At 46.3% G+C, this 22,777-nt stretch overlaps 1 protein-coding gene across 5 annotated transcripts in view; it reads right to left on the bottom strand.

The window, feature by feature from the left end:
• The window catches only part of Acsl6 (acyl-CoA synthetase long chain family member 6), a 60,135-nt gene that overhangs the window by 5,791 nt on the left and 31,567 nt on the right, over positions 1-22,777 (bottom strand). For 3 of the 5 annotated variants that reach the window (XM_036196554.1, XM_036196551.1, XM_036196553.1), the window contains exons 11-20: positions 21,525-21,602; positions 20,137-20,271; positions 19,559-19,693; positions 17,967-18,062; positions 16,750-16,822; positions 13,169-13,257; positions 12,392-12,508; positions 8,456-8,599; positions 6,919-7,020; positions 6,040-6,111 (exon numbers count right to left, since the gene is read on the bottom strand). In XM_036196554.1, the coding sequence (XP_036052447.1) occupies positions 6,040-6,111; positions 6,919-7,020; positions 8,456-8,599; positions 12,392-12,508; positions 13,169-13,257; positions 16,750-16,822; positions 17,967-18,062; positions 19,559-19,693; positions 20,137-20,271; positions 21,525-21,602 (1,041 nt within the window). Of the gene's footprint in view, positions 1-6,039; positions 6,112-6,918; positions 7,021-8,455; positions 8,600-12,391; positions 12,509-13,168; positions 13,258-16,749; positions 16,823-17,966; positions 18,063-19,558; positions 19,694-20,136; positions 20,272-21,524; positions 21,603-21,659; positions 21,738-22,777 lie in introns of all 5 variants that reach the window. The other 2 variants (XM_036196555.1, XM_036196552.1) reach the window with 1 other exon arrangement.

The raw sequence follows: 22,777 nt of genomic DNA, 5'->3' as shown, positions 1-22,777 counted from the left end.
AATGCACTGGAATGCAGTAGCTTCAAATTCTCTGTGATTTCATTTCATAAAAACATGAACTTTCTGGGGCTGGAGAAATAATTCCATGGTTAAGAGCACTGGCTGCTCTTTCAGGGGACCCGGGTTCTATCACTAGCACCTACATGGCAGCTCACAACTACCTGTAATTCCAGTTCCATAGGATCTGTTGCCCTCTTCTGGCCTCTGAGGGCACTGCGTGTACATAGTGTGTGGGCATATACCCATACAGGCAAAACATACACATAAAATATTAAAATTTTTCTCAGTATGCTTGCTACTCAAAACAGGAAAGATTTCTCAAGACTAGGACTACAAGTCTTTGTACCTTATGAAAAAGTTTCCCCCCAGTGTGTTGTTATCACACATAAACCATCCTAAGACACTTGAAGTTCTTTGAAACAGGTCCCAAGTGAGAAGCTCAGAATACTGAGAAGCACGAAACATACACAGGCCACTTCTCAGGTGGTGTGACATGCGGTGTAGGTGGATATGAGAGTCAGAGACAGGAAGGCTGGGGTAGGGAGAGATAAAGAGGTTTGTGGAGGTGGGGTGAAAGAGGGGTAGGCAGGAAGGTCAGATGGTTAGAGATGAGGAAGTTAGAGAGATTTGAGCTCTGGCCCCAAACCAATAAGAGAGCACATTTTATGTCAAATGTCACAGAAGTTCTACTTTTTTTTAAATCGGAAATTACAGGGCTGGAGTGATAGATGGGGGTGTTAAAGGCACTCACTGCTCTTGCCAGGACCAGGGTTTGGTTCCCGGTACCTGCACGGATGTATACAACCATCTACACCAGTTCTAGGGGGTTCTGATGCCCTCTTCTGGCCTCTGTGGACTTTGCATATACACAGGGAGAACACTTACATAAAATAAACATGAATAATAACTTCAAAAAACTTTTTAAAAGTTTAGATATCACCATTTTGTGGTGAAATTTTTTGGGTTTATTCATTTGCTTTGTTTGTTTTTTAAAACATGGTCTTGAGTAGTTTGAGATGGTCTTCAACTCCTTATATAGCTGAGGATGGCCTTGAACTCTTGTTCTCCCTGCTCCCCCATCTTGGGATAGTAGGGCTACACCACCACACCCTTCTCCTACCTTCTTTTGTTTATGAAGTTATTATGATTTTTTTCCAAGGAGAGGCAAAGGCCAGGATACAACGTCTGCAGCCTGGCTACTAGCTCTTCTGATTTCCTAGTGGGACATGGGGAGCACTTGGGTTACTTGGGCAGGACTCTACATTCAGTCCAGGGGAGAGAGACTGGAAATGTAGCTGTGATGGCAGAAGCCACAGAGAGTGCAGCATAGGAACAGTAACATTCACAGGGAGAGCGGCATGACACTCTTTAGGGGGTGTGGACACTGAAGGGACAGAGTCTCAAGGGGAAGGGCTTAAACCAGGCAGATTTTGGGTATCTGTCAAATCAGCTCCTGGAGCGCAGCCGAGCACACAGCCCTTCCATACAGCTGTCTGCAGGACTGCTCTGCCTGAACTTGAACCACCAGATCCAGCCCTGCAAAGAATGCCAAACAGGCCCCGGGGCCTGAATCCAGCTCACAGTTTATCCCCTTAGTGAGCAGATCAGAGCAACACCGCCTTCAGGCCATCAGGAGCTGCCTTGGGTCCTTTACATTCTTCCAGAAAACACTTATACAATCGACTTGAGTGCCCAAAGTTTGGGCAGTAGATGGAAAAAAAAAAAAAAAGAAGAAGAAGAAATCAGATCCATTGTTAATGATGACCTTAACTGTGGGCATCAAACTTTGAGCTGTTTTCAGGAGGGAGGTCAATGATAAGGCATGAATTCATTTTGTGCACTAATTATATGCTTTCTAGAAAGTTGTCTAACTATGAATGTACTAAAGAAGAGGATTCTTAATCTTCATTTATGTCCATGAAACCGGCTTTCCAATTTTATTTATGTAATTATTTTTATGTGTATGAGTGTTTTGCCTGTGGGTATGTCTGTGAGCCATGTGTGTGCAGTGCCTGTGGAGACCAGAAGAGAGCATCAGATCCCTTGGAAATGGAGTTGCAGACAGTTGTGAGCCTCCGTGTGGGTGTTGGGAATCAAGCCCAGGTCCTCTGGAAGAGCAAAGACTTCTCTTAACCACTGAGCCATCTCTCCAGCCCCATATGTATATATGTGTGTGAGTATGTATGTATGTATGTATGTATGTATGTATGTATGTATGTATGTATGTATGTATGTATGATGTTTATTTTTGAGACACTGTCTCCCACTGTGCAGCTCTGGTTGGCTTGGACCTCTCTATATAGACTTATAGGGATCCACTTGCCTCTGCCTCCTGAGTGCACTACCATGCCTGGCTCTTTCTAACTTTTAATACATTTTATAGAAGAAATGAGAAAGAAAATGCCTAACAGTAGCTTTCTTTCTTGAAACTTGCCACTGAAATGAGATTTATAGAACTTTCATTAAAAAAAAAAATACTGTAGCATTTAAACATTGCATTGGAATGAAGTATCTCCACATTCTCCATTTATTTCATCTCTTAAGAACATGAACTTTCTGGGGCTGGAGAAATAATTCCATGGTTAAGAGCACTGGCTGCTCTTTCAGAGGACCTGGGTTCCACTACTAGCACCTACATGGCAGCTCACAATTAACTGCCTGTAATTCCAGTTCCATAGGATCTGTTGCCCTCTTCTGGCCTCTGCGGGCATTACACATACATAGTGTGAGGGCATATATCCATACAGGCAAAACACCCATACACATAAAATAAAGATATATAAAATCTCAAAAACCTTTTATAAAAAGCAACAAAAACCCATAAGCATTTGTATATCTGAAGAACCATAGTACTTTCAGTTCTTCAAAGGTATCAACTCAAGTTTGATTGTAGATAATAAAGACAAAATAAATAATTTAAGATGAAAGATAGAAATAAAGAAAAATAAAACATTTCCATGAGTCAGGAAAATGATAAATCCATTCCTGAATACAGTGTGTCTAAGGAGAGGTCCACTGGTTAGAACTTGAAAAAAAATCTATTGTGTCAAATTTCGTTTTGTATTGTCTATGCAAATTAATGAGGCACACAAATACAAAGAACATAATTAAATCAAAACTAAGTGTGCTCAAATATCTGCTAGTCATCCACATCACTTAATTGTTGATAGAATATTTTAACTATAACTTATCTACTTAGTAAAATACAAATCTTTCAAAGACCTCTGTAAATTACTAATGGCTGACCTAGTTCTTAGAATTGCATGTTTCTTGAAATGATGCTACAGTGAATCCATTTTTTTTTTCTGATTCAAAGCTTAGTGCAATCAACCCAGCTCAGTAAATCCAAACTCCTAAAGTTTGTATCGGATGACTTAAATTCTGGACTTAGTTATGTCATTCTTCGTGTTTCCAGTTAACCTTCAATTGCCCCTTTCCCCCCACCTTGAGATAGAGTCTCACTACATAGCCCAGGCTGGCCTTGAATTTATGATCTTCCTGCCTTAATCCCCACTATCCTTGACTGACCTATTTTTTGTTTTTGTTTGTTTGTTTGAAACAAGGTCTCATGCAGCCTCGGTTGGCCTGGAACTTGCTTTGTGGTTGGGATGGACTTGAACTTCTGATCTTTCTGAATCTACCTCTCATGTGCTGGGATTATAAGAACGTATTGTCTCCATGCCTAGTGTATGTGGTGCTGGGATCAAACCCAGGGCTACATACTAGACAGGTACTTTGCCAGGCAAGCATATCCCAAGCCTCTGCCCGTTTATTTTTGAAAAGGGAAAAGATCAAGACAAAAATGGATTGTGGATCATCCAGGACAGCTTCCGTGAAGAGCCATGTCTGGAGCATACCTCCCTCTGGGCAGGAGCCCTGCGGCTTGGTTTGCTCTGGTCAGCTGAGGTTACATGTTAACTGTGCTGGGGAAGAAGCCACAGAGCGGTGAGGAGAATGAGAACAGAGGAAAACCAAGAGGTTAACAACTTTGGCGATAAAACTAAAGACCTCTGGGATGCCACATGACTTCCCTGCATCTGAGGTTACTATGGTGAGGGCAGATTATTAGAGCAGAAACGGTACAGGGCAGACAGAAAGTCAAGATCGCTCTCCTGTCATTAATGCTCTAACCAAAGGCAATGGAGAATAGTGGAATTTTAATTGAAGGTTTCTTATAAAATAACCATAAGAATATCACACACACACACACACACACACACACACACACACACACACACACACACACACACCATCCTTTCAACCTCCTTTCACTCCCTCTCCCAGTGAGCGGGTTTTTCAGTGTCTTGCATCCTATCACCAACAGAGGGCGTGCAGAGCTTACGAATCCACAAGGTTGTACCCAGGTGGAGTCCCAGTCTGTCCTTCAAATCACCCCAGACTGCAGGGTCTGGGACCACTCAGGGGTAGCGCCTAGACCACACAGCTGATCCCAATTAAGGAAAGAAGACAACATAAGTTCTACCAAATTTGGAGATTGAAATAATCATAGGGACAAAAATGGACCTTCTACTCTGAAAAATAAAGAACGCAGCCGGGATACTTCAAATTCAAGCTGTAGCTGTCCTGAAATAGTTACTGACAAATCCAAGTTTGTTTCTCAAACTGGCTTAATTTAAACATCTGTTTCAAGAGAAAAATAATCTCAAACACTGACACTATTTTAGATTTCTTTAGCTTGAGATTAAGAAATTAAAACCATAGCTGGGTATAGTAGGTAGCTGTAATCCGAATATTTGGATCATCCTGGGCTATGCAATAAGTAGCAGGTCAGCCTGCCCTGGCCCAAAAGTACTACAGCATGACACCCTGTCCAAAACCAAACCAAAACAACAATAAAAAAAAAAATTAAAAAAAATCTTTGTACATAGACACATTTTAATTTCAGATTAAACATAAGAATTTTACATTTAAAACCAATTTAAAACTAGTTCTAAGCTACCATCAAACCAGTATACAAAAATTTAAAATTCTTATAAGCCTTGTAGATTCCTTATACTATATTTTGGGGCCATTTTTTATGTGGAAAACATTTGTTTGTTTGTTTTTGAGACAGAATCTCTCTACAGAGCCCTGACTGTCCTGAAACTTGCTGTGTAGACCAGGCTGGCCTTGAACTCACAGAGATCTGCTTGCCTCTGCCTCCCACATGCTGTGATTAAAGGTGTGCGCCACCATGCTTGGTGAAAAATTTTTGTTACAATTCTCTCTGTGTGTCTCTCTCTGTCTCTCCTTCTCTGTCTCTGTTTCTCTGTATGAGTGAATATGCACATGCATGTGGAGTTCAGAGGTCAACTTTCAGGAGTTAATTCTCTCCTTCCATTATATGGGACCCAGGGACTGAACTTAGGTCATTCGATGTGGCAGCAAGCATCTTTACTTGCTGGGCCATCTCACTGTCGTCCCCCGCACCACTTCAAAATTATGAAATGTTGATTTTATGAAAGACAATTATTTCAAAATCCAAAGGATCAAAATTTCTATCAGTCTATTACTATTTTCTGCTGGACATTTTTCTCTTTGGCTTTTACTCAAGCGCGTAGATGATTCATGAAGTAGAACTGAGCATGCTCAGTCCTGAGCCCAGCTACAGTAGGTCTCAGAGGAACTGAGTGTCCTTTCTCTGTGGGTACTTTGTTTCCTCCTCCTTTGCAGAAGGCCACTGGGCCGATAGTGTCCTCCTAGCAAGTAAGCTGCCAAGAAGGCTGTGCCCATCAAAGTAAAAATAAGGTAGGGCACTCGGGAGCCCAAGTAGGCCCATGTGACCTACCAGTGACAGCAAGGCTTCTATTTCGGCCTTATGATCACCTGTGGTTAGAAGGGCAACAAGCACAGTCTTACTTGTCCAGTGACCTATTTTAGTTCAGGAGCAGGCAGTTGCAGTTGGCTTGAAACAGGCCTTCGGGGGTCTGTCGGTGTATAGCCTTCCGGCTAGCCACACCACGGAGGTGAGAGTCTAGGTCAGGGTCACCAGGCTGCTATGCAAAGTGATATAATGGGTGTGGGAAAGGGCACAGTTACCTGTTCAAAGGAATGGAGTCCACTTTTCTTCCCCAACTCCACCATGTCGTCCAGAATGGCTTTCTTCAGCTCCTGAATTGAACCATGGAAGCAAACCAGTGAGAACGAACACATTTCAATGGGGATAGAATTAGGAAGAAGGTTTTGAAGTAAGGTTGCCCAGTGACCCAGCAGACACATGCTCTCTCAGTCCCTTCCCTGTTAAGGGTGACCTGGTGCCATGCCAATTACTATCTCTCACCAGGAGAGAAAGGGATGCAAACGGCCAAAGAGGTCACTGTGAATGAGTTAGGGCATGCTTGAAGTGTTCTGTTGGTCAGCCCGGAAGGCTATACACCAACTCCTATGCATGCTCGGGGCTCAGCGAGGGAAAGTGGAACCAGAGATGCCAGCCTATGTCTGCTGCCGAAGCAAAGAACAACAGTCCTCCCCGGTTCCGTGAAGGCAGGAGTGGTGGATGCCCTAAGGTGGAAGAACTGGGTTACTATTTCCATTCTATCCCTACCTCTCAACCCAGAGATCTACCTTCTCTTGGCTTCAGAAGGCCTGTGTTCACATCTGACTCTCCCATGAACCATCTGTGTGGCCTGGGACAAGTCACCTCCTCTCCTTTCAAGCTAGGGGACAATAGGCTAGATAAACCTGGTGTGATGGCTCCTGGACCTAAGAATTTGGTGGCTTACTCGGTTTCTAGAAAGTCAACAGGAATACCTTCAGCAACTACAAGATGACCAGCCTCTGGTTTAGGGTTCCTAGCATGTGGAGAGTAACACCAGACACCCGTCCGCATTTAGACCTCATTCCTGTTGGTTTCCTGTGCCCTTGCTATGTGACTCATCAAGTGCTCGGCAGCCTGTCAGGAAGCACCGGGGTACAGACCTGATTTGTGCAAAGCTCCTGATAGGTCCCTCTGATTCCTTTCTTATGAGCCCAGGAAGGCATGACTTCAGGGTCAGGCACGATAATGCCAACCAAAAAGGCCTACAAAGTCCACCAGAAAACACAGTCATGACACAAGCTTTTAGAGTTCTCACCTGTGGTCCGGTATTAAAAAATAATCTCTTGGTATTCTCAGACTCCACCCTTTCCTAAAAATAAGTCTTCCGTTATGAAACGTTTGTTCAGAGGTTATAAAACACTTCCACCAAGAGTGCCACACAGTCCTGACTGATTGCTTCTGACAGAGGGCTGCTCAGTAGCTAGGCATTTGATTAGCACGCCTGAGGCCTGGGTTCAAATCCAAGTACCAAAAGCCAAAAATTAAACACACACACACACACACACACACACACACACACACACACACACACATGGATACACACACACACACACGCACGCACGCACACACACACATGGATACACACACACAAAGACACACACGTACACACAGACACACACAAAGACACACATGTGCACGCACACACACACACTTTCTGATATCTCTCTCTGATTTTCATGTCAATCTCAGATCTGCACATCACAGAGGACATTAATCAGACAACTTTATTGATCCAAAGTCTGTGAGTCAAAATACATTCCCAGAACTTCCAAACTACTTCAAAAGTATTTGTGAAGAACTATTTTAAGTTTTTTGGTTATTCTTTAAAAGTGATTTAAGGTTTAATTATATAAGTAAATGCACAGGATAGAACAGAGTCAATAACTCTGATACCACAGAATATATTTTTGGTCTTTCTGACTGTGATCTAAATGATATTGACAGGAAATATTTTAATACTGATAGTGATATTATCATTGGTACCATTCCTTATATTACTATACCCATTTACTCATATGATTTTTTTGCACAGCAGGGCTTAGAGGGCAGTGTATCTCAGTGGTTAGCCTGGTTAGCATGCAGGAAGGCCCTGAGTTCAACCCACTGCAACACACACACACACACACACACACACACACACACACACACACACACACAATCAGAAAAGCAAAAATACTGAATTTGTATTTATTATTGTGCCTCAAGAAATTTCCCCCTTGGAAGTTAGTGAACATACATTAAAATTAGTAGAAATGTTTATTTCTACATGTTCAAGCAACTCATTTGCCTTACTGTAATTAACCAAACCCTAAGTAGTTAGGATTTCTTCTGTAGTTTTGCTTTGAGGCTGAGGCTGGCATCAAACTCATGATCCTTTTGCTTCTGCCCCTGGATGTACTACCATGCCTGGTTTTATGCTGTGCTAGGCACAGAACCCAGGACTCTCTACGTGCCAGGCAAGCACTCTACCCAGTGAGATAGATCCCCAAGTCCCACAGTTTCTCTTTAAGAAAGGATTTTTTTCCCTCTTAACCTGAAATGTATGGGTAAATCCTGATGTTTGACTAGAAATCACAATCTACTCTGGAGTTTTTGGCAGGCCAGTATGTGTAGGAGTGCTGGAGCACCATTGCTCACCTTTAAGCTGTCCCCATGGACATAGATTTGTGCCACAGGCTCACTCCGGATGTAGATGTTCTCAATTTTCTCTGGTGCAACGTATTCCCCCTGAGCAAGTTTAAATATGTGCTTTTTTCGATCGATGATTTTAAGGGTTCCCTCCTGTGGAGTCGAACAGACAGCATCCTCAGACAGCACTCCCATTTCCAAGCTGGAACCCCGCCTCCTCAGTACAGACTTACCCTGTACACCCCAGCACAAGCTGCTCCGCTCTGTGTCTACAGAGATGTTGCATGGGGCTTGAGGGAGCCATCGCCCACCACAGGTGGGTGACATGGCAGTTCTGCTGGACCCTGAGCATCCGCCATCCTTTCTTCTGGATCAGCCTCACCAGGTCCCTCTGCTTCCCCAGCCACCCTCACCCCAGAAGCAGGCATTCATCTGCTTCTGCTCAGATCCATCTCTGCCTCATCGGGGCTCCTCTTGGCCAGGCCCACCCTCAGCTGCACCTTTTCTCACCAACATCTCCAGGTCCACCCTCTTTGACCTCACTAGGGTCTATGGCCCCAGCTACTGCCTCCACCCCAGAGTGCCCTTGCCATTTCCTGGTGGACAGCAGACTCCTCAGAGAGCCTGGGGCCTCCACCTAACCACCAGATGGTGTCAGAAGCCCCAGCCTCTCCAGTATCCACTGGCAGGGAGTACAGGGAGTGAGAGCTGGTGCCAGTGGCCTCTGGGACCCTATTCACTTCACTGACCCAAGACCTGTTTGAGTGCCTGGGGTGCTTAAGTGAATGTTGTATTTCATTATCTCTGAGAACAGCACAGCAGGGTTAACCATTTCCATACACCTAAGTTCTCAGATCTCTTCATTGGCTCCCGGCGCTCGCCGCGGGTCAGTGACTCCCATCAGGCTGTGAAAATCTGTCCACCCAGAATACAGCTCACCCAGAATGAGGCTCCTGGAGATCACTCCCCTCAGGTCTGACCCAGGCTGGGGTCATTCCTGTTTGCCTCACCTCTCTCTCTTGGCTCAGGCCTATCAATCCTCACTCCCAGAACCCTTTCCCACCTACCTTTTCCTCCTCCTATGGAAACTACATCTGGAGCAGAAAGAGCCCTGCATACCCTCCGTCCCCACTCCATCTGTTTGATCCTCCAGGGCCAGAGCAATCTCCCCAGGAGAGAGGAAGGAAGCAGGCCTGTTTTCGCCAGCACTGGGGCTGGATCTCCTATGTTTCCCTTACGCTAGCTCCTTTGATCTTCATAGCAACAGCCAGCTGTGGTCACCTCTGTTCCTCTAATGAGGAAAATGAGGGTCAGACACATTAGTTAACTCCTCCCACAGACTTGAGAACAGAGGACTCAGGGTTGAGAACCAGGACTTTCTGGATTAGAGGTCTATGCCTTCTCCTTCATCTATTACTATAAAATAATAACCTTCTAAGCACAAATACCTCTTAAACATAACCATTGAAGCCTTGCACATGGTCTTCCAGAAAATGGGAAAAACACGAGAAAAACATCACTTATCCATTCATTCAAATAAACTGACACCAAGGCCAGAGTCGTATTTTAAAAGAAAAATTACAGATTGACCTTGTTTATGAGTAGAAACAAAAAGGCCAAACACAATGTCTAGGGAAATGGTGTCAAGGAAAATCACATCATAGCTAAGATGAAGTTAAACCATGACTGCTCATTTGGCCTGAGAGACATGGAAAGCATAAACATTTATTTCAAATGGAGGAACAATTTCAATTAAAATTCAGCCCTTATTTAGAAATGATGATAACTTTTGAGACTGACTCCATGGGCTGTTGGCAGCTTTTGAGTTTTTTGTGTCTGAGCATACCAGCTACTCCATAAGAATTTATTAACTCACTTCTTGCCTCGCCCTGAGAGGTGGGAGGCTTCATTCAAGTTCAGTGCTTCAGCTCTGAGTCTTTACGGTTCTGAGACCCTTTCTTTATGAAAAACAAACAAACAAACAAACACAGAAACCAGGCATTACAGTATGTGTCTATAACCCCAACACTTGGGAGGTTGAGGCCAGAGGATGGCAGCACTTTGAGGCCACAATTGAGGACTATACAGAAAGACCTTCTCAAAAAACCTGTCATCACCACCATCATCATCAATACAAAATAATAAATAAACAAACAAACAAACAAACAAACAAATAAATAATCCAATTGACTGCAGGGCTTTGAAAGGGACCCTTGCAAGTGCAGGGCCTCGAGTCTCAATCTTCCTTGGCTTATGGGACATCTGTCCCTCCACAAGTGTCCATGTTCCACAGACCTCTCCTGCCCCTCTCCTACACATCCATTCTGCTGGAGCTGATGGTCTACTGATCCTGGCCCAACTGTCCCTTCTCTCTCTTGTTCTCTTGGCCTGAGAGTCGGGTCCAGTGAGTGCCTGTCCTCTGCTTCTTCCCTGATGCTTGTACCCTCAACCCTACTCACACTAAAAATAAAAATAAAAGTGTATGCCTTCCCTGAGCAGAGTCCCTGTTCCAGGGAACACACTGGGGACTTGTCCTTGTCTGCCACAGGAATGAGGGTGTCTCAAAGGCAAGTGCACAGGCCCGAGCAGAGGCCAATTGGCTCACCTGGCCCCAGAGCCCGTGGGAGGGCTCAGCATCACTCATGTGTCTGATAAGCTCAACGCCTCAGATTCTGACCAAACAGCAGCAACTTTCCAGACATACAAAGAGGCCCCTGGCCGAGCGACACCAGGCAAGGGCTCTGGGTGTTGGCCACAGTATTTTGTTTTCTTAAAGGGTTTGCATAGTTGTCTGATCCATGGCAGACACTGTGCTAAGTGCTTTGTAGCCATGATCTCATTTGCTCCTTGTGACAATGACTGCAGAGGCAGACGATGTTGTATCCTCATTTTTAAAATAAAGGGGTGTGGGCCTGAAAGATGGCTCAGGGTAGAGGCACTGTCTGCCTAGGCTATGACCTGAGTCTGAGCCCCAAGGCCACAGGAGAAGGAGAACCAAAGCATGCAAGTTGTCCTTTGACCTCACAATCACCATGGTCACACCCACATACACAAGCACACAGGAACACAGAACACATAAATTATGTCATTATTAAATGAGACAATGAGGCAAACTGGTTTGGGATAAAAGTTGGGAGCCATAGCCAAAGAGCGCTGTGAAGATTCAGTTTCTACAAATGGGCCAGGGTGTGCCCCAAAAGAGGAGTGTGGCTTTGTTCAAGGTGACAAAAACAACTTCCAGCAGAGCTAAAAGAACGGAGGCGTCCCTTATCCACCGACTCCAAGGTTTTCCCTTCTCCAGATGTCCAGTGTCGCTGGCTGTGGCAGTTTGAATGAAAATGCCCCCCATAGTCTCATAGGGAGTGGCACTGTTGGGAGCTGGGGCCTTGTTGGAGAAAGTGTGTCCCTGGGGGTGAGCTTTAGGGTTTCATAAGCCCAAGCCAGGCCCAGAGGCACCCTCTCTTCCTGCTACCTACCAATCTGGATGTAGAACTCTCAGCAACCTCTCCAGCACCAGTCTTCCTGCACACTGCCATGCTTCCTGCCATGATGATAATGGACTGAACCTCTGAACTGTAAGCCAGCCCCAATTAAATGTTTTCCTTTATAAGAGTTGCCATGATCATGGTGTCTCTTCACAGCAATAAAACCCTAACTAAGACACTGGCTTTCTCAGATCTGCTCAAGAAATGTACCTCCTTCTACTTAACCACCAGGCTCCATACACCAGCAAACCCTTTCCTGGAACCCACGAAGTATAGTAAGTTGGTTCTAAGGCCCAAGTTCTGCCCTCCACACAGGCCACTGTCACTTTCATTGGGACAATAGGAGCAGGAAGCTTGGGACAAGTGTGGGGTGCATATGGAGAGGTACCCTCCTCAGTGCCTTGAATCTCACACCCACTCATTGCTGGCATGTGGAGCACCAGCCTCCAAATGTACATACCGGCAGCCATTTCCCGATGTCCCCAGTGTGAAGCCAGCCGTCGCTGTCCAGGGCCTCCTTTGTCCTGTCCTCATCTTTTAAGTAGCCTTTGAACACATTTGGACCTTTCACACATATCTGTGGGGGCAAATACCATGGCTTTGCTCACTCATGACATCAGGGATCCAACACCACCAGACTGTCACCAGGCATGAGTGTAAGTGTGCTATCTATCTATTGGAAGGCCACTGTGGAGACTGTGACAGACCAGAGGGCATGAAGTCTCTGCTGTCTCTGCTCATGACCTGCCCTTGCCTTCTCTGAAGTAGCCTACCCCTGCCCTGGCCACCCTTTCTTCATTTGCTACCCCTTCTGCCTCAGGAGTCCCTGACCCTGGGCCCATGCTGTTCTGTGACACTCACCACAGATACTGATGACTGGCCAGTCCCACTAGAGCTGCTCAGGCCCCCTCCTTCACTGGCCAACAATCTGTTTCTCCACCTACTCCCTAGGGCTGAGCAAGAACAGCCCAGCGCAGCCCACTTCATTTGGCCTACTTGAATATGGCCATGTTTCTGATGAAACATGTTGTACTGCAGCGACCCATGCCACAACTGGGCATGTATGTGGGCATCTTGATATAGTCCACTAAGGCCCAGTGTTGGGTTTTGGTTGACTCAAGTACATGGATAACTTTAAATGGCTTTGTATGCAAGTAAGGAGAAAATGGCTCCAGCCACACTGTTCTTGCTTTCAACTGGCTACCCATAGAAGCAAGAGATGACATCTTAAGCTCACCTCTCCCTCTCCTTTGCTGGTCCAGTAGTTGAGTTCCTCTGCATCAACCAGCTTGATATGATTGCAAGGCAGAGGTGCCCCTACATGCCCTAGGACAGCGGAACAAGATGACGCTTGTCAGTATTTCAGCACTGATGGTGTTCAGCACCCCAAGACATTCCCCAAGCATCCTGGCATGGTGGAGCATGCCCATGATTCCATTCTACAACTTGAGAGGTGAAGGAAAAACTACCAGGAGCTCAAGGTCATCCTTGGCTGCATGGTGAGTAGTTTGAGGCTAGCCTGAGCTACATGAGACCTTGCCTCTAACAAAACAAAACACAGACAAAGCAATAATGGAAACAAAACTCCAAGTGGGTGAAAGCAGGGAGCCTTGGGACCTGAGTACCACACCTTCACACAGGTGCTGGTCAGGTGTAAAAGGAGGAACCGAGGACAAAACTAAGCTCCAGAGAAAGCAGAGGCTGACCTTCCATTTACAATTGATTACATATTATTACACAGGACTGTTCTCTGTGTAGCCCGGCTTGTTTTGGAATTTACTATAGCGCCCAGGCTGGTTGCACACTTGTGATCCAGTGTCAACCTTACCAGACTTGCAATTATAGGAGGGCACCACCATGCCAGGCTTACATTTGGTTCTTAATTTTTCCACATTTGTTAGTATAGTGTGTGTGTGTCTGTGTGTACATGTAGTACACCATAGCACATGTGTGGAGGTCAGAGGATAGCTTGGAGGAATCAGTGGATTCTGGGTTATCGGGCTTGGCAGCACATATCTTCACCAGCTGAACCATCTCCTTGGCCCTTCTATTTGGTCCTCACAGAGTGAGGACAAACTTGCGTGGGGCCTGAGTAAGGTGGGAGTCTCATGTCCACTGTCCAGGTGGACAGAAGGTTTTACAGTGGTGCCTACATCAAAACATTTTCTTTCCAGCTGGGCACGGTGGCGCACACCCATAATAGTATCATCCAGGAGATGGGTGTTGGAGGATCAGGAGACTGAGACCAGCATGTGCTCTATGAGACTTTATCCCAAAATAAAATGTTTCCCCCGATATCAGATCATAAATCTTGCTTGTGGGTCATAAAATACAGTCATCATTTCTTTTCCCCTGGTAAGGCTATTGATTGGTGCATACAGAGATAGCCTAGAACTCTTGTTACACTGCAGATTTGGACTCAGGTCTGGGATGAGGCATGAGGGTCTGTGTTTCTCATAGACACCTAGGCAATATTGATGCTATTAAACTAAACACTACACTTAGGTGAGCAAGGAACAAGAAAACAGGGTGAAGTTACTCATTCTCAGACAAAAAAATCAAATTCCAAATTTTGTTGTTTTTACATACTCCAGCCACAAGATCCTATCTAGTCATTCACTAGCCTTTGCGGTCTTTACACTTTGACCAGCCAAAGGAGTGTTAAACAGGCGCTGGCCAAGGTCCTGAAACCTTGGCTATGGGGATAAAAAAGAAGGCTGTGGCACTTGGGTTTCTCATTCAGAAGATACATTGCCAAACCTGTTCTGATGCTCTACAAAGAGATATCAGTCTTCTCACACCCAGAATCTTAGGTTTTCTAGTAAGGATGAATAGCAAGTCAACAGTTTTACATGGGAAAATGTTTAAGGATGGCCTCCAAGGTACATGGGTGCAGAGTGGGCTCAGTGGGGAGAAGGGCCTGTCACTAAGCCAGATGACCGAAGTTTGATCCCCAGAAGCTATGTGGTGGACAGAGGGAATAGACTCTTGTAAGCTTTCTTCTGACATCCATATGTACACCGTGAGATACATATGCTCTCCTACACCAATAAATAAAATAAACGAATATAATTTTTTAAAAGGTAGAGTGAAAGTGTCTAAAAAGAATGGAAATTGTGGAATGATGGCTCAGTATGATGGACACAATGAGAGAAAAAAAAGCTAGGCACTGGAGAGCTGGCTCGGCAGCTAAGAGGGTTTGCTGTTCCCACAGAGAAGAATTTGGTTTCCAGCATCCATGTTGGGTAGCTCACAACCACCTGAAACTTCTTCTTCAGGGATCTGATGCCCTCTTCTGGCTCCCATGGGCATGTGCACTTATATGCACATACGCCACCTCCCACATACACATAATTAAAAACAAATATTTGAATACTTTTGAAAATTAGTGAGCATGACTTCCAAAGATGGTTCCTGAAGAATATCTGGTAGCAGAAAAGTGACCAAAGAGCTTATATATGGAGCAGTTTTTACCCAGGTTGAGTCAGAGTTCATAAATTAATATTCCTTATCTGCTCAGTCAAATGCACTTTGCATTTTGAGTCTACATATCATGTTTCAAGATGATGTAAAAGACTATTGCATTCACTAGCATTTTTTTTGCATACACATCATTCTAAATTTTCCAGTTTTTATTTGAGCAAAAGTAAGCACAAACATTGGCCTTAGGAGGAAGAGTCCTAAAGAATTCTCTTGCTAAGTGCTTTCCAAGTTTGCCCAGTGTCTACTCTGAATCTGGTGCTGGATGACCCAAGGGCTAACTGCACTACTACAGACCTACTTCTGTCTGCTTAGGAGGAGGACTCTCCTTGTAGTCAGAGTGTGCATGGACCTCCTTTTGAGATTGCCACTGGCCTCCTCTAGATATATCCCATGAGCCCCATCTTTAGGAAATAATCCTCAGAGGAGCTGGAGAGATGGCTCAGCAGTTAACCACTCACTGTTCTTCCAAAAGGATGGGAGTTTGATTCCTAGAACCCACATAGTACCTCATAGCCCTAGTTCCAAGGGGATCCAACATTCTCTTCTGGCCCCTACAGGCCCCAGACACACCCACTGTGCACATATGTATGTGCAGGCAAAACACTCACACACATATTTTTTAAAGAGAGAGTTGTCTATTATAAGTCACACTCAACTCACAGCCTGATTCTTTCATGCTATTAAAAAAAACAGTTCTAAAATAACTGTCAGCAGGCAGTGTGGTTATCTAGAATCTACAAAACTCAATGTGCTGGTATTATAAACATCTACCACACGGAGTTATATCCTGTGATCTATATTTTGCACAACTTCTATTTATTTAGACAAAAAACAGGACCGGTTCTTGAGATAGACCAGTGGGCAAAGATACTTGCTGCCAAGCCCAACAAATCTGAGTTTGATCCAGAAATCTACATGACAGAAGGATAAAACAGACCCGTGCAAGTTGTCCCCTGACTTCCACATGCGTGTCACGGCGCGCGCGCGCACACACACACACACACACACACACACACACACACACACACGTAAACAAAGTAAGCAAATCAATGCAATTTTAAATTACAAATAAAAAATTTTAAATAGGGAAAATATGAAAAGGAAGGTGCAAAAATTTGCAACAAAGAAAATATCAGATCCACAGTATCACAACCCAGACCTAACCACTGTTAAGTTATTTTTTTCTGTTTCTTTTGCTTTTTTCCCTAAGTTCCTGTGCAAATTTGATTTCCAGAAGGGAGTGTGGGCTGGAGTCTTGATATGGAGTGGACCACGGACTGTTCCCCTAACACCTGCCCCACCCCCACCCCTGCCACCTCCCATAAATTGTTCTACCTGAGGTCCAGTCTCCTGGCGTTGTGAAGGTACACCCAGCTGTGCATTCCGTTTGCCCATAACCTTCATAGACCTTCAAGCAAAACACAGAAACCATGATGTGAGCCACACTGTTCCAGAGCTGTCTGTGGGTCCTTCTTGGCCCGCTTGCCTCCCACTGATTATCTGCTGCTCCCAGCTGAGGAAGGTGGGAGGCATGGAGCCCTGGGCAGCTCACTCCTGTGGAACCGAATACAGCAGGGCTGTGCTGCAGCCTTTTGCTGTGAACACTGAGGTTGAGCACCTTGAAATAAAGGTTTCTGGCCAAATTTCAACTGTAGGCTCTGTTTTCACTTGGATAATGCATACTCAAGATAAATATTCTGGACCTACTACAGGTCTGATTTTATCTTTGAACTCTCCAGAGTTCAAGGCATGTAAAGCATAAAAATCGAAGCATTGTGCCTGGGAAACAGACATGTTTAACTTCCCCTGGATCCCTGCTGCAACCATGACACCATACCCTGCTTCTGCAGAAACTTGACAGATGTTCCCTGAATGGATAAACAAAGGGATACTTTTGCTTGTCTGTTTTGTTTTTCTTAGAGATAATCAAATAACAACACAGGAATGGGCTCTTCCTCTCTGATGCTCTTGCTTTGAGATGGGAGATGTTTCAAAGGCTGTAGAGTGCTGAGAGGCAGGACAGTGTGATACAGAGTCTCCAGCCCAGCACGGATGCATTTATATTTTTATTTTTTAAAACATTATTTCATGTGTATGTATGTGTGTTTGAGCATATGTATATGCACCATGTGTTCAGGTACAGTAGAGGTCAGAAGAGGCCATTGGATCCCCTGGAACTGGAGTTATAGACAGTTGTAAACCCCCATGTGGTTGTTGGAAACCAAGCTCAGTCCTCTGGAAGAGCACAGGTGTTCTTAACCATTGAGCCATCTCCCCAGCCCCTAAGGATACAGTTATAGTTCATCTGATTCCTTTTCCTTTTGCTACAACACCCAAAGTCCCAGGTAAAGGACTCTCCTAGCATGGATATACCTGGGGGTTCCCAAAAGACGGCATGGCCATTCTAGCTCTCTGTGGCTGTGGGCTTTTCTTATCCACAGAATGAAAGGCTTGCCCACCCCCCGGGATCTTCCTCTGTACAGTAGAGCATATAACAGCTGTACCCTGGCACACATCCCACTGCCCCCGAGGAAGGTCCTGGATGATAATACCTGGCACCCCAGAGCTGCTCGTAGGAATCCCAGAACTGTTGGTGATGCGGGGGCTGCTCCAGTAACAATCATCCTCACGTGCCCCCCAAGACTGGCCTGTGGGAAGAGAGAAGCTGTCAATGCTTGTGACACCTGAGATGGTCTTCATTCAAGGTCAACTTTCAACAACTGGATCCTGGATGCCGGGACTCAGGTCATGAAGGAAGCTATGTGCTGAGGAAGCCCCCTCCCCTTCCAAATAGTAAGCTTGATCAGTCGACAACTTAACCCACAACATGTTCAATCCTGTAGCCGGTTTGAGATAAGTGCTATTATTCTATGTAGCATTTTTTAAAAAAATACTACCCTTCTCCCTCTTTAAAGGATGCAGCTGCTTTCCCACTCTCTCATTATTCACAGGCCTCCAAAGCAATTACTTAGGACAATTTTCTCCATCTCCCATTTTAATGGCATTGCCTTTTTCTCATGTATAAATCAATACCATGCTTTATTTACTATGTTCTGCAGAGCACAAAGGATACTTGAAACACTTTGTTGCTGTAAGTTGAGCCAAAAGAGTTTAAATATTAATTTTCATGGCTAAAAATAGAACAGCAAAAAAAAAAGAGTGAGCTGATAGTACCGGTGAACTAGATTCCTGGGGGTGCAGAGCATGGAGACTGTGGTGACGACACAGCAAGGGCCCTTCTGCACTGGCCTGATTTGGGGGAGTTGAAGGGATGGGACACCAGAAAAGGGAGAGAGGACTCCTGGTAGTCTGGTGAGAAGCTGGTGCTATTGAAAAGTCACCATAGCTGACTGGTGGTGGCGCATGCCTTTAATCCCAGTACTTGGGAGGCAGAGCCAGGCGGATCTCTGTCAGTTCGAGGCCAGCCTGAGCTACAGAGTGAGATCCAGGACAGGCACCAAAACTACACAGAGAAACCCTGTCTTGAAAAAAGAAAACAAAACAAAACAAAGCCCCAAAAAAGAAAGGAAAAAGAAAAGCCACCACAGCTAGCTCCCTGGGGATGGCATGAGGCAGCCCAGGCCTTTGGGCCCCAGGAGTGTCTTAGTGGAGCAATGGCTTGACCTCGAGGAAGGTGGAGGCCAGAGGACCTACTTTCTAGGGGCCTTTTAAATATGTATATATGTGTGTATGGATGCATGTACATATAATATTTTTAATTAATTCTTTGAGAATTTCATACTACATTCATGCCCCGTTCCTCCTGTTAACTCTACAGGGTCCATCCCTGACTCCCTCACCTCTCCCAACTCCCTGTCCTCTCTTTTGCCTTGTTTTACATCCTATGGAGCTCAGCTCGTGCTGCCCATATATGCATGGGTATGAGGTCATCCACTGGGGCATGGACAACCTAGGGGTCCTTCATGCTGGTTGCTTTTTAGCAAATATAACACATCTCCAAAAATGGAAGGAAAAAAAAATCATGGCTCTAAAATTCCAGCGGCAGCTTAAGCTTTGACTTCCTGAGCACAGGAGTTATTTTTCTCTCCTTATTACAGGTCACTGGCACAGTCTTCTCCATTTCTCCTGTGGGATCATCCACCGGGCACAGAGTCACTGTAGACTCACAGCCCCGTCTCCTTACCTGGATCTTACTGAAGAAGAGCTCATCCCAGATGCTGTTGTTCCTGATGACTCCACTCCGGACCTCGGCCTGCTTTCGTCTTGCTGCGAACTCCAGGAGCCAGCGTTTTAATGAGGTGTCTGCCTGATGGAAGATCTGAGGAGCACAGGCAGGAGACACAGGCTCTCAGGGCCTGACCAGCTTGCTTCTAAACACACCCTCCAGGAAGAGGACCCAGACCAGCCAGCAGAGAAGCCGTGCTCCAGGGTACCCTTGTGAGAGGTCACTGGATTTGTGGCATGAAGCTGGAGGTTAGCACTATCAAGGGCCAGGAACATTTTGGAGATGGGGAGGGGAGGGTTGGGGAGGGCAGAGCAGGAGAGCGGAAGGAGGGGAGGAAGGGGACAGAAGGTCAGGCCTCTTTATCCAGAGTTTTGTAGGCTGGGGAAAAAAATGAGAAGGAAGTGCAGGGAAGAGTCAGGGGACATAAGAAAGGAAGCTTCCTTTTAGATCTGGGTTGGAGGGAAGGAAAGCCTCCCTGGCACCCCTGATTCTGTCCACACAAGCAGATGTGAAGCCCTCCAGTCTGTGGAACTCACCTTGTCATACATCCGATTCAGCAGCCGTGGGACCACAGGGAAGATGGTGGGGCGGAGAGCCTTCATGTCATCTGAGAGGAGTCGGATGTCTCCCTGGAAAAAGCCCACACGGCCTCCATGGCAATAGACAACAGACTGAAAGGAGAGGATAGAATGTGGGAGTCATTTAGGGTGGGTACTCCTGGCTGCAGCCCGGAGAATACCCCAGTCCCCACCCAGCCCTGGCTGCTGCCATAAGACACTCAAGAGTGCCCAGTGAGTGACCCACCCACCTGCAACCTTTGCACTGAGTCCCAGCCAGGCCTGAGAAGAAGGCCAAGGGGAATGATACTGAAGTACCTGTTCTTGTTGGTACCTGACCCCTCACAGGCACTCTTAACCCTAGACATGAGCCACCCTGCTCCCACCCTGGACACTCAGGTCCATGAAATGTTCTATTATCCACACTCTGTAAATGTGTCTGCTCAGGTCCCTAGAGGGGCTGCAGATTTCCCAGAGACATCTCTGCAACTGTGGTATGATGTACCATTCTCGCCAGGTACTAGAGCTGGTGGGAGACCCGGGGCTCCTGGCTGGTCCCTATGGGGCCAGAAGCACATGAGGGGCCTGATCTGCGCTCTGTTCTTTGAAACCCAGGACAGCCTTTTAAGGAAGGCAGTATTTCCAGCATGAGCATTTGTGGGAGAAGAAGGCAAAACTCAGAGATGGAAAGTGACTTGCCTAGATCAATAAAACTAGTTGACAATAATGGCTGGCAGTCTAATCCAGGTCCAGAGAGGTAGAAAGCAAGCCCCATGATAGCAGATCTCCCTTCTAGACAAGGTAGAAATATATTTGAAAGATCTATTTTATTCGCAGGCTGACCCTTTGAGTGACGTGTGCATGGCAAAGTCTTTGACTCCACCTTCCTACATGGATTCCTGCCTTTGCTCGCTCTCTCTATTCTCACAAGATCTGTCTGAGGACCAATCTTACACAGTCCAGGTCCACAGTCCTAGGAGCCGTGACAGTCCAATACCACATTGTTGCTGCTTTAGTTTGTCTTTTAGGAGTTTGTGAGTTATGGAACAGAAGCATGTTGTCTGTCACAGAGCACTTCTGCATATCTGTAATGCTCTTGGAGCAGACGCCACCAACCAGGCCCTGGCCCAGCTGAGGTGTGTCTATGAGCAAGATGAAGTGGGTGGGTGGGTCTGGGTGTCTCCTGAAGCACGGCTCCTAGGAAGGACAGGCAGGGTGGCCAAGGTCCTCAGATCCCTCTGGCCCCTTGTGCTACTTTCTCAGGATGGCATATTTGGTTCTACTTCACACCAGCAGTGACGAGAGACAGCCTGCCCTAAGTGAAGATTCTGGGCACAGAGGGTGCCTCCCTGATGCCAGGGCCTTACCTGCACCATTCGCTCAAACATGTGTGCTAAAGGCAAATAGGAAAAGTGCACATCCGCACAAGTGGGAGCCCACTGACTCTGCAAGAAAACACAAGGAGCCCAGGCAAGTCCCGGTCAGCCAGGCAGGTGTCTTACCTGGATCACTCTCTCAAACATGTGAGCCAGAGGCAGGAAGGAGATGAGCACATCGTCCTGTCTCGGAAAGATCACTTTCTGCAGGTGACGGGCATGGGAGACAGAAAGGAAAGAAACACTGACAGGAAGACAACGAGAGAGTCATAAAACAATAAAGAGAAAAATGGTCATGGGGGAGGGGTGGGCAGGGAGTGGGGGGGGGGGAGGGGGAAGGACAGCGAGAGGTGAGATGAGAGGAAAAAATGATGAGAGAGGAGGAGAAGGAAAGGGTGGAGAAGGGAGAGAGGGGACGGAGGGAGGGAGGGAAGGAGAGAGAGAGAGAGAGAGAGAGAGAGAGAGAGAGAGAGAGGCAGCATAGGAAGCGAAGTGTTAGGTCGCAGCGCCAGTGGGTGTAGGTTATCTGCAGAAGCAAAGAGCCACATGAAGCACACATAAACCAGCAGAGCCAGGCTCCGCAGGGAAGTCTCCTCTCGGACGGCCTGCACCTCCCTTGCAGTCTGTCTGTCTGTTGGTGTTGGCGCCAGCCTGACTCTCTCCCCTCCCTGTCCTTCCTGAAACATCTGCCGCAGCAGCAGCCTCCCTGGGCCACCCGAGTAGAGGCTGGTCTTGCTTTGATGGTATTTTCTAGGTCTCAGAGAGTCCCTCATCTCATCTGTGCCAGCTGGACTGAGCTACGGGTGGTGACAGAGGAGCAGAGGCCAAGCCACAAACAGGTGGCCAGACACAGCCTCCCGAGCCTCAGCCGGGAAGCAGGGCCTTCCTTAAAGGAGAAGGCACAAGCTGGGCACTAGCCCACATCTGTCTCCCAGATGGGACTGATCCCAGAGACACGAATGCTCCGGCCAGCAAAGGGGGGGGGGTTTCCTTGGAGGGACCTAACTGCTCTGTCTTGTCACACAGTCTTCACCCCCCTTTTGCCTTCTGAACCAACGTGGACAAACTTGGGGATCCTGAATCATGGCTTAGGACCTGGTCTCAACCAGCAACCATGCCTCAGTTTCCCACCAAAGCATCTCTGGGTTTGGAGTCTACGCTCCGTAGTACCATGTAGCACACACTCGGAGAAAGATTGTTTTCCCAGCAGAGGAAGGGGCTGGCCCCCTTTCTCAGGAAGGAAG

This window comes from Onychomys torridus, chromosome 8 (genome assembly GCF_903995425.1).
Source record: "Onychomys torridus chromosome 8, mOncTor1.1, whole genome shotgun sequence".
NCBI classification, from domain to species: Eukaryota; Metazoa; Chordata; class Mammalia; order Rodentia; family Cricetidae; genus Onychomys; species Onychomys torridus.
The sequence above is the reverse complement of the archived record's forward strand: the minus strand, read 5'-3'. Positions and strand labels throughout refer to the sequence as shown.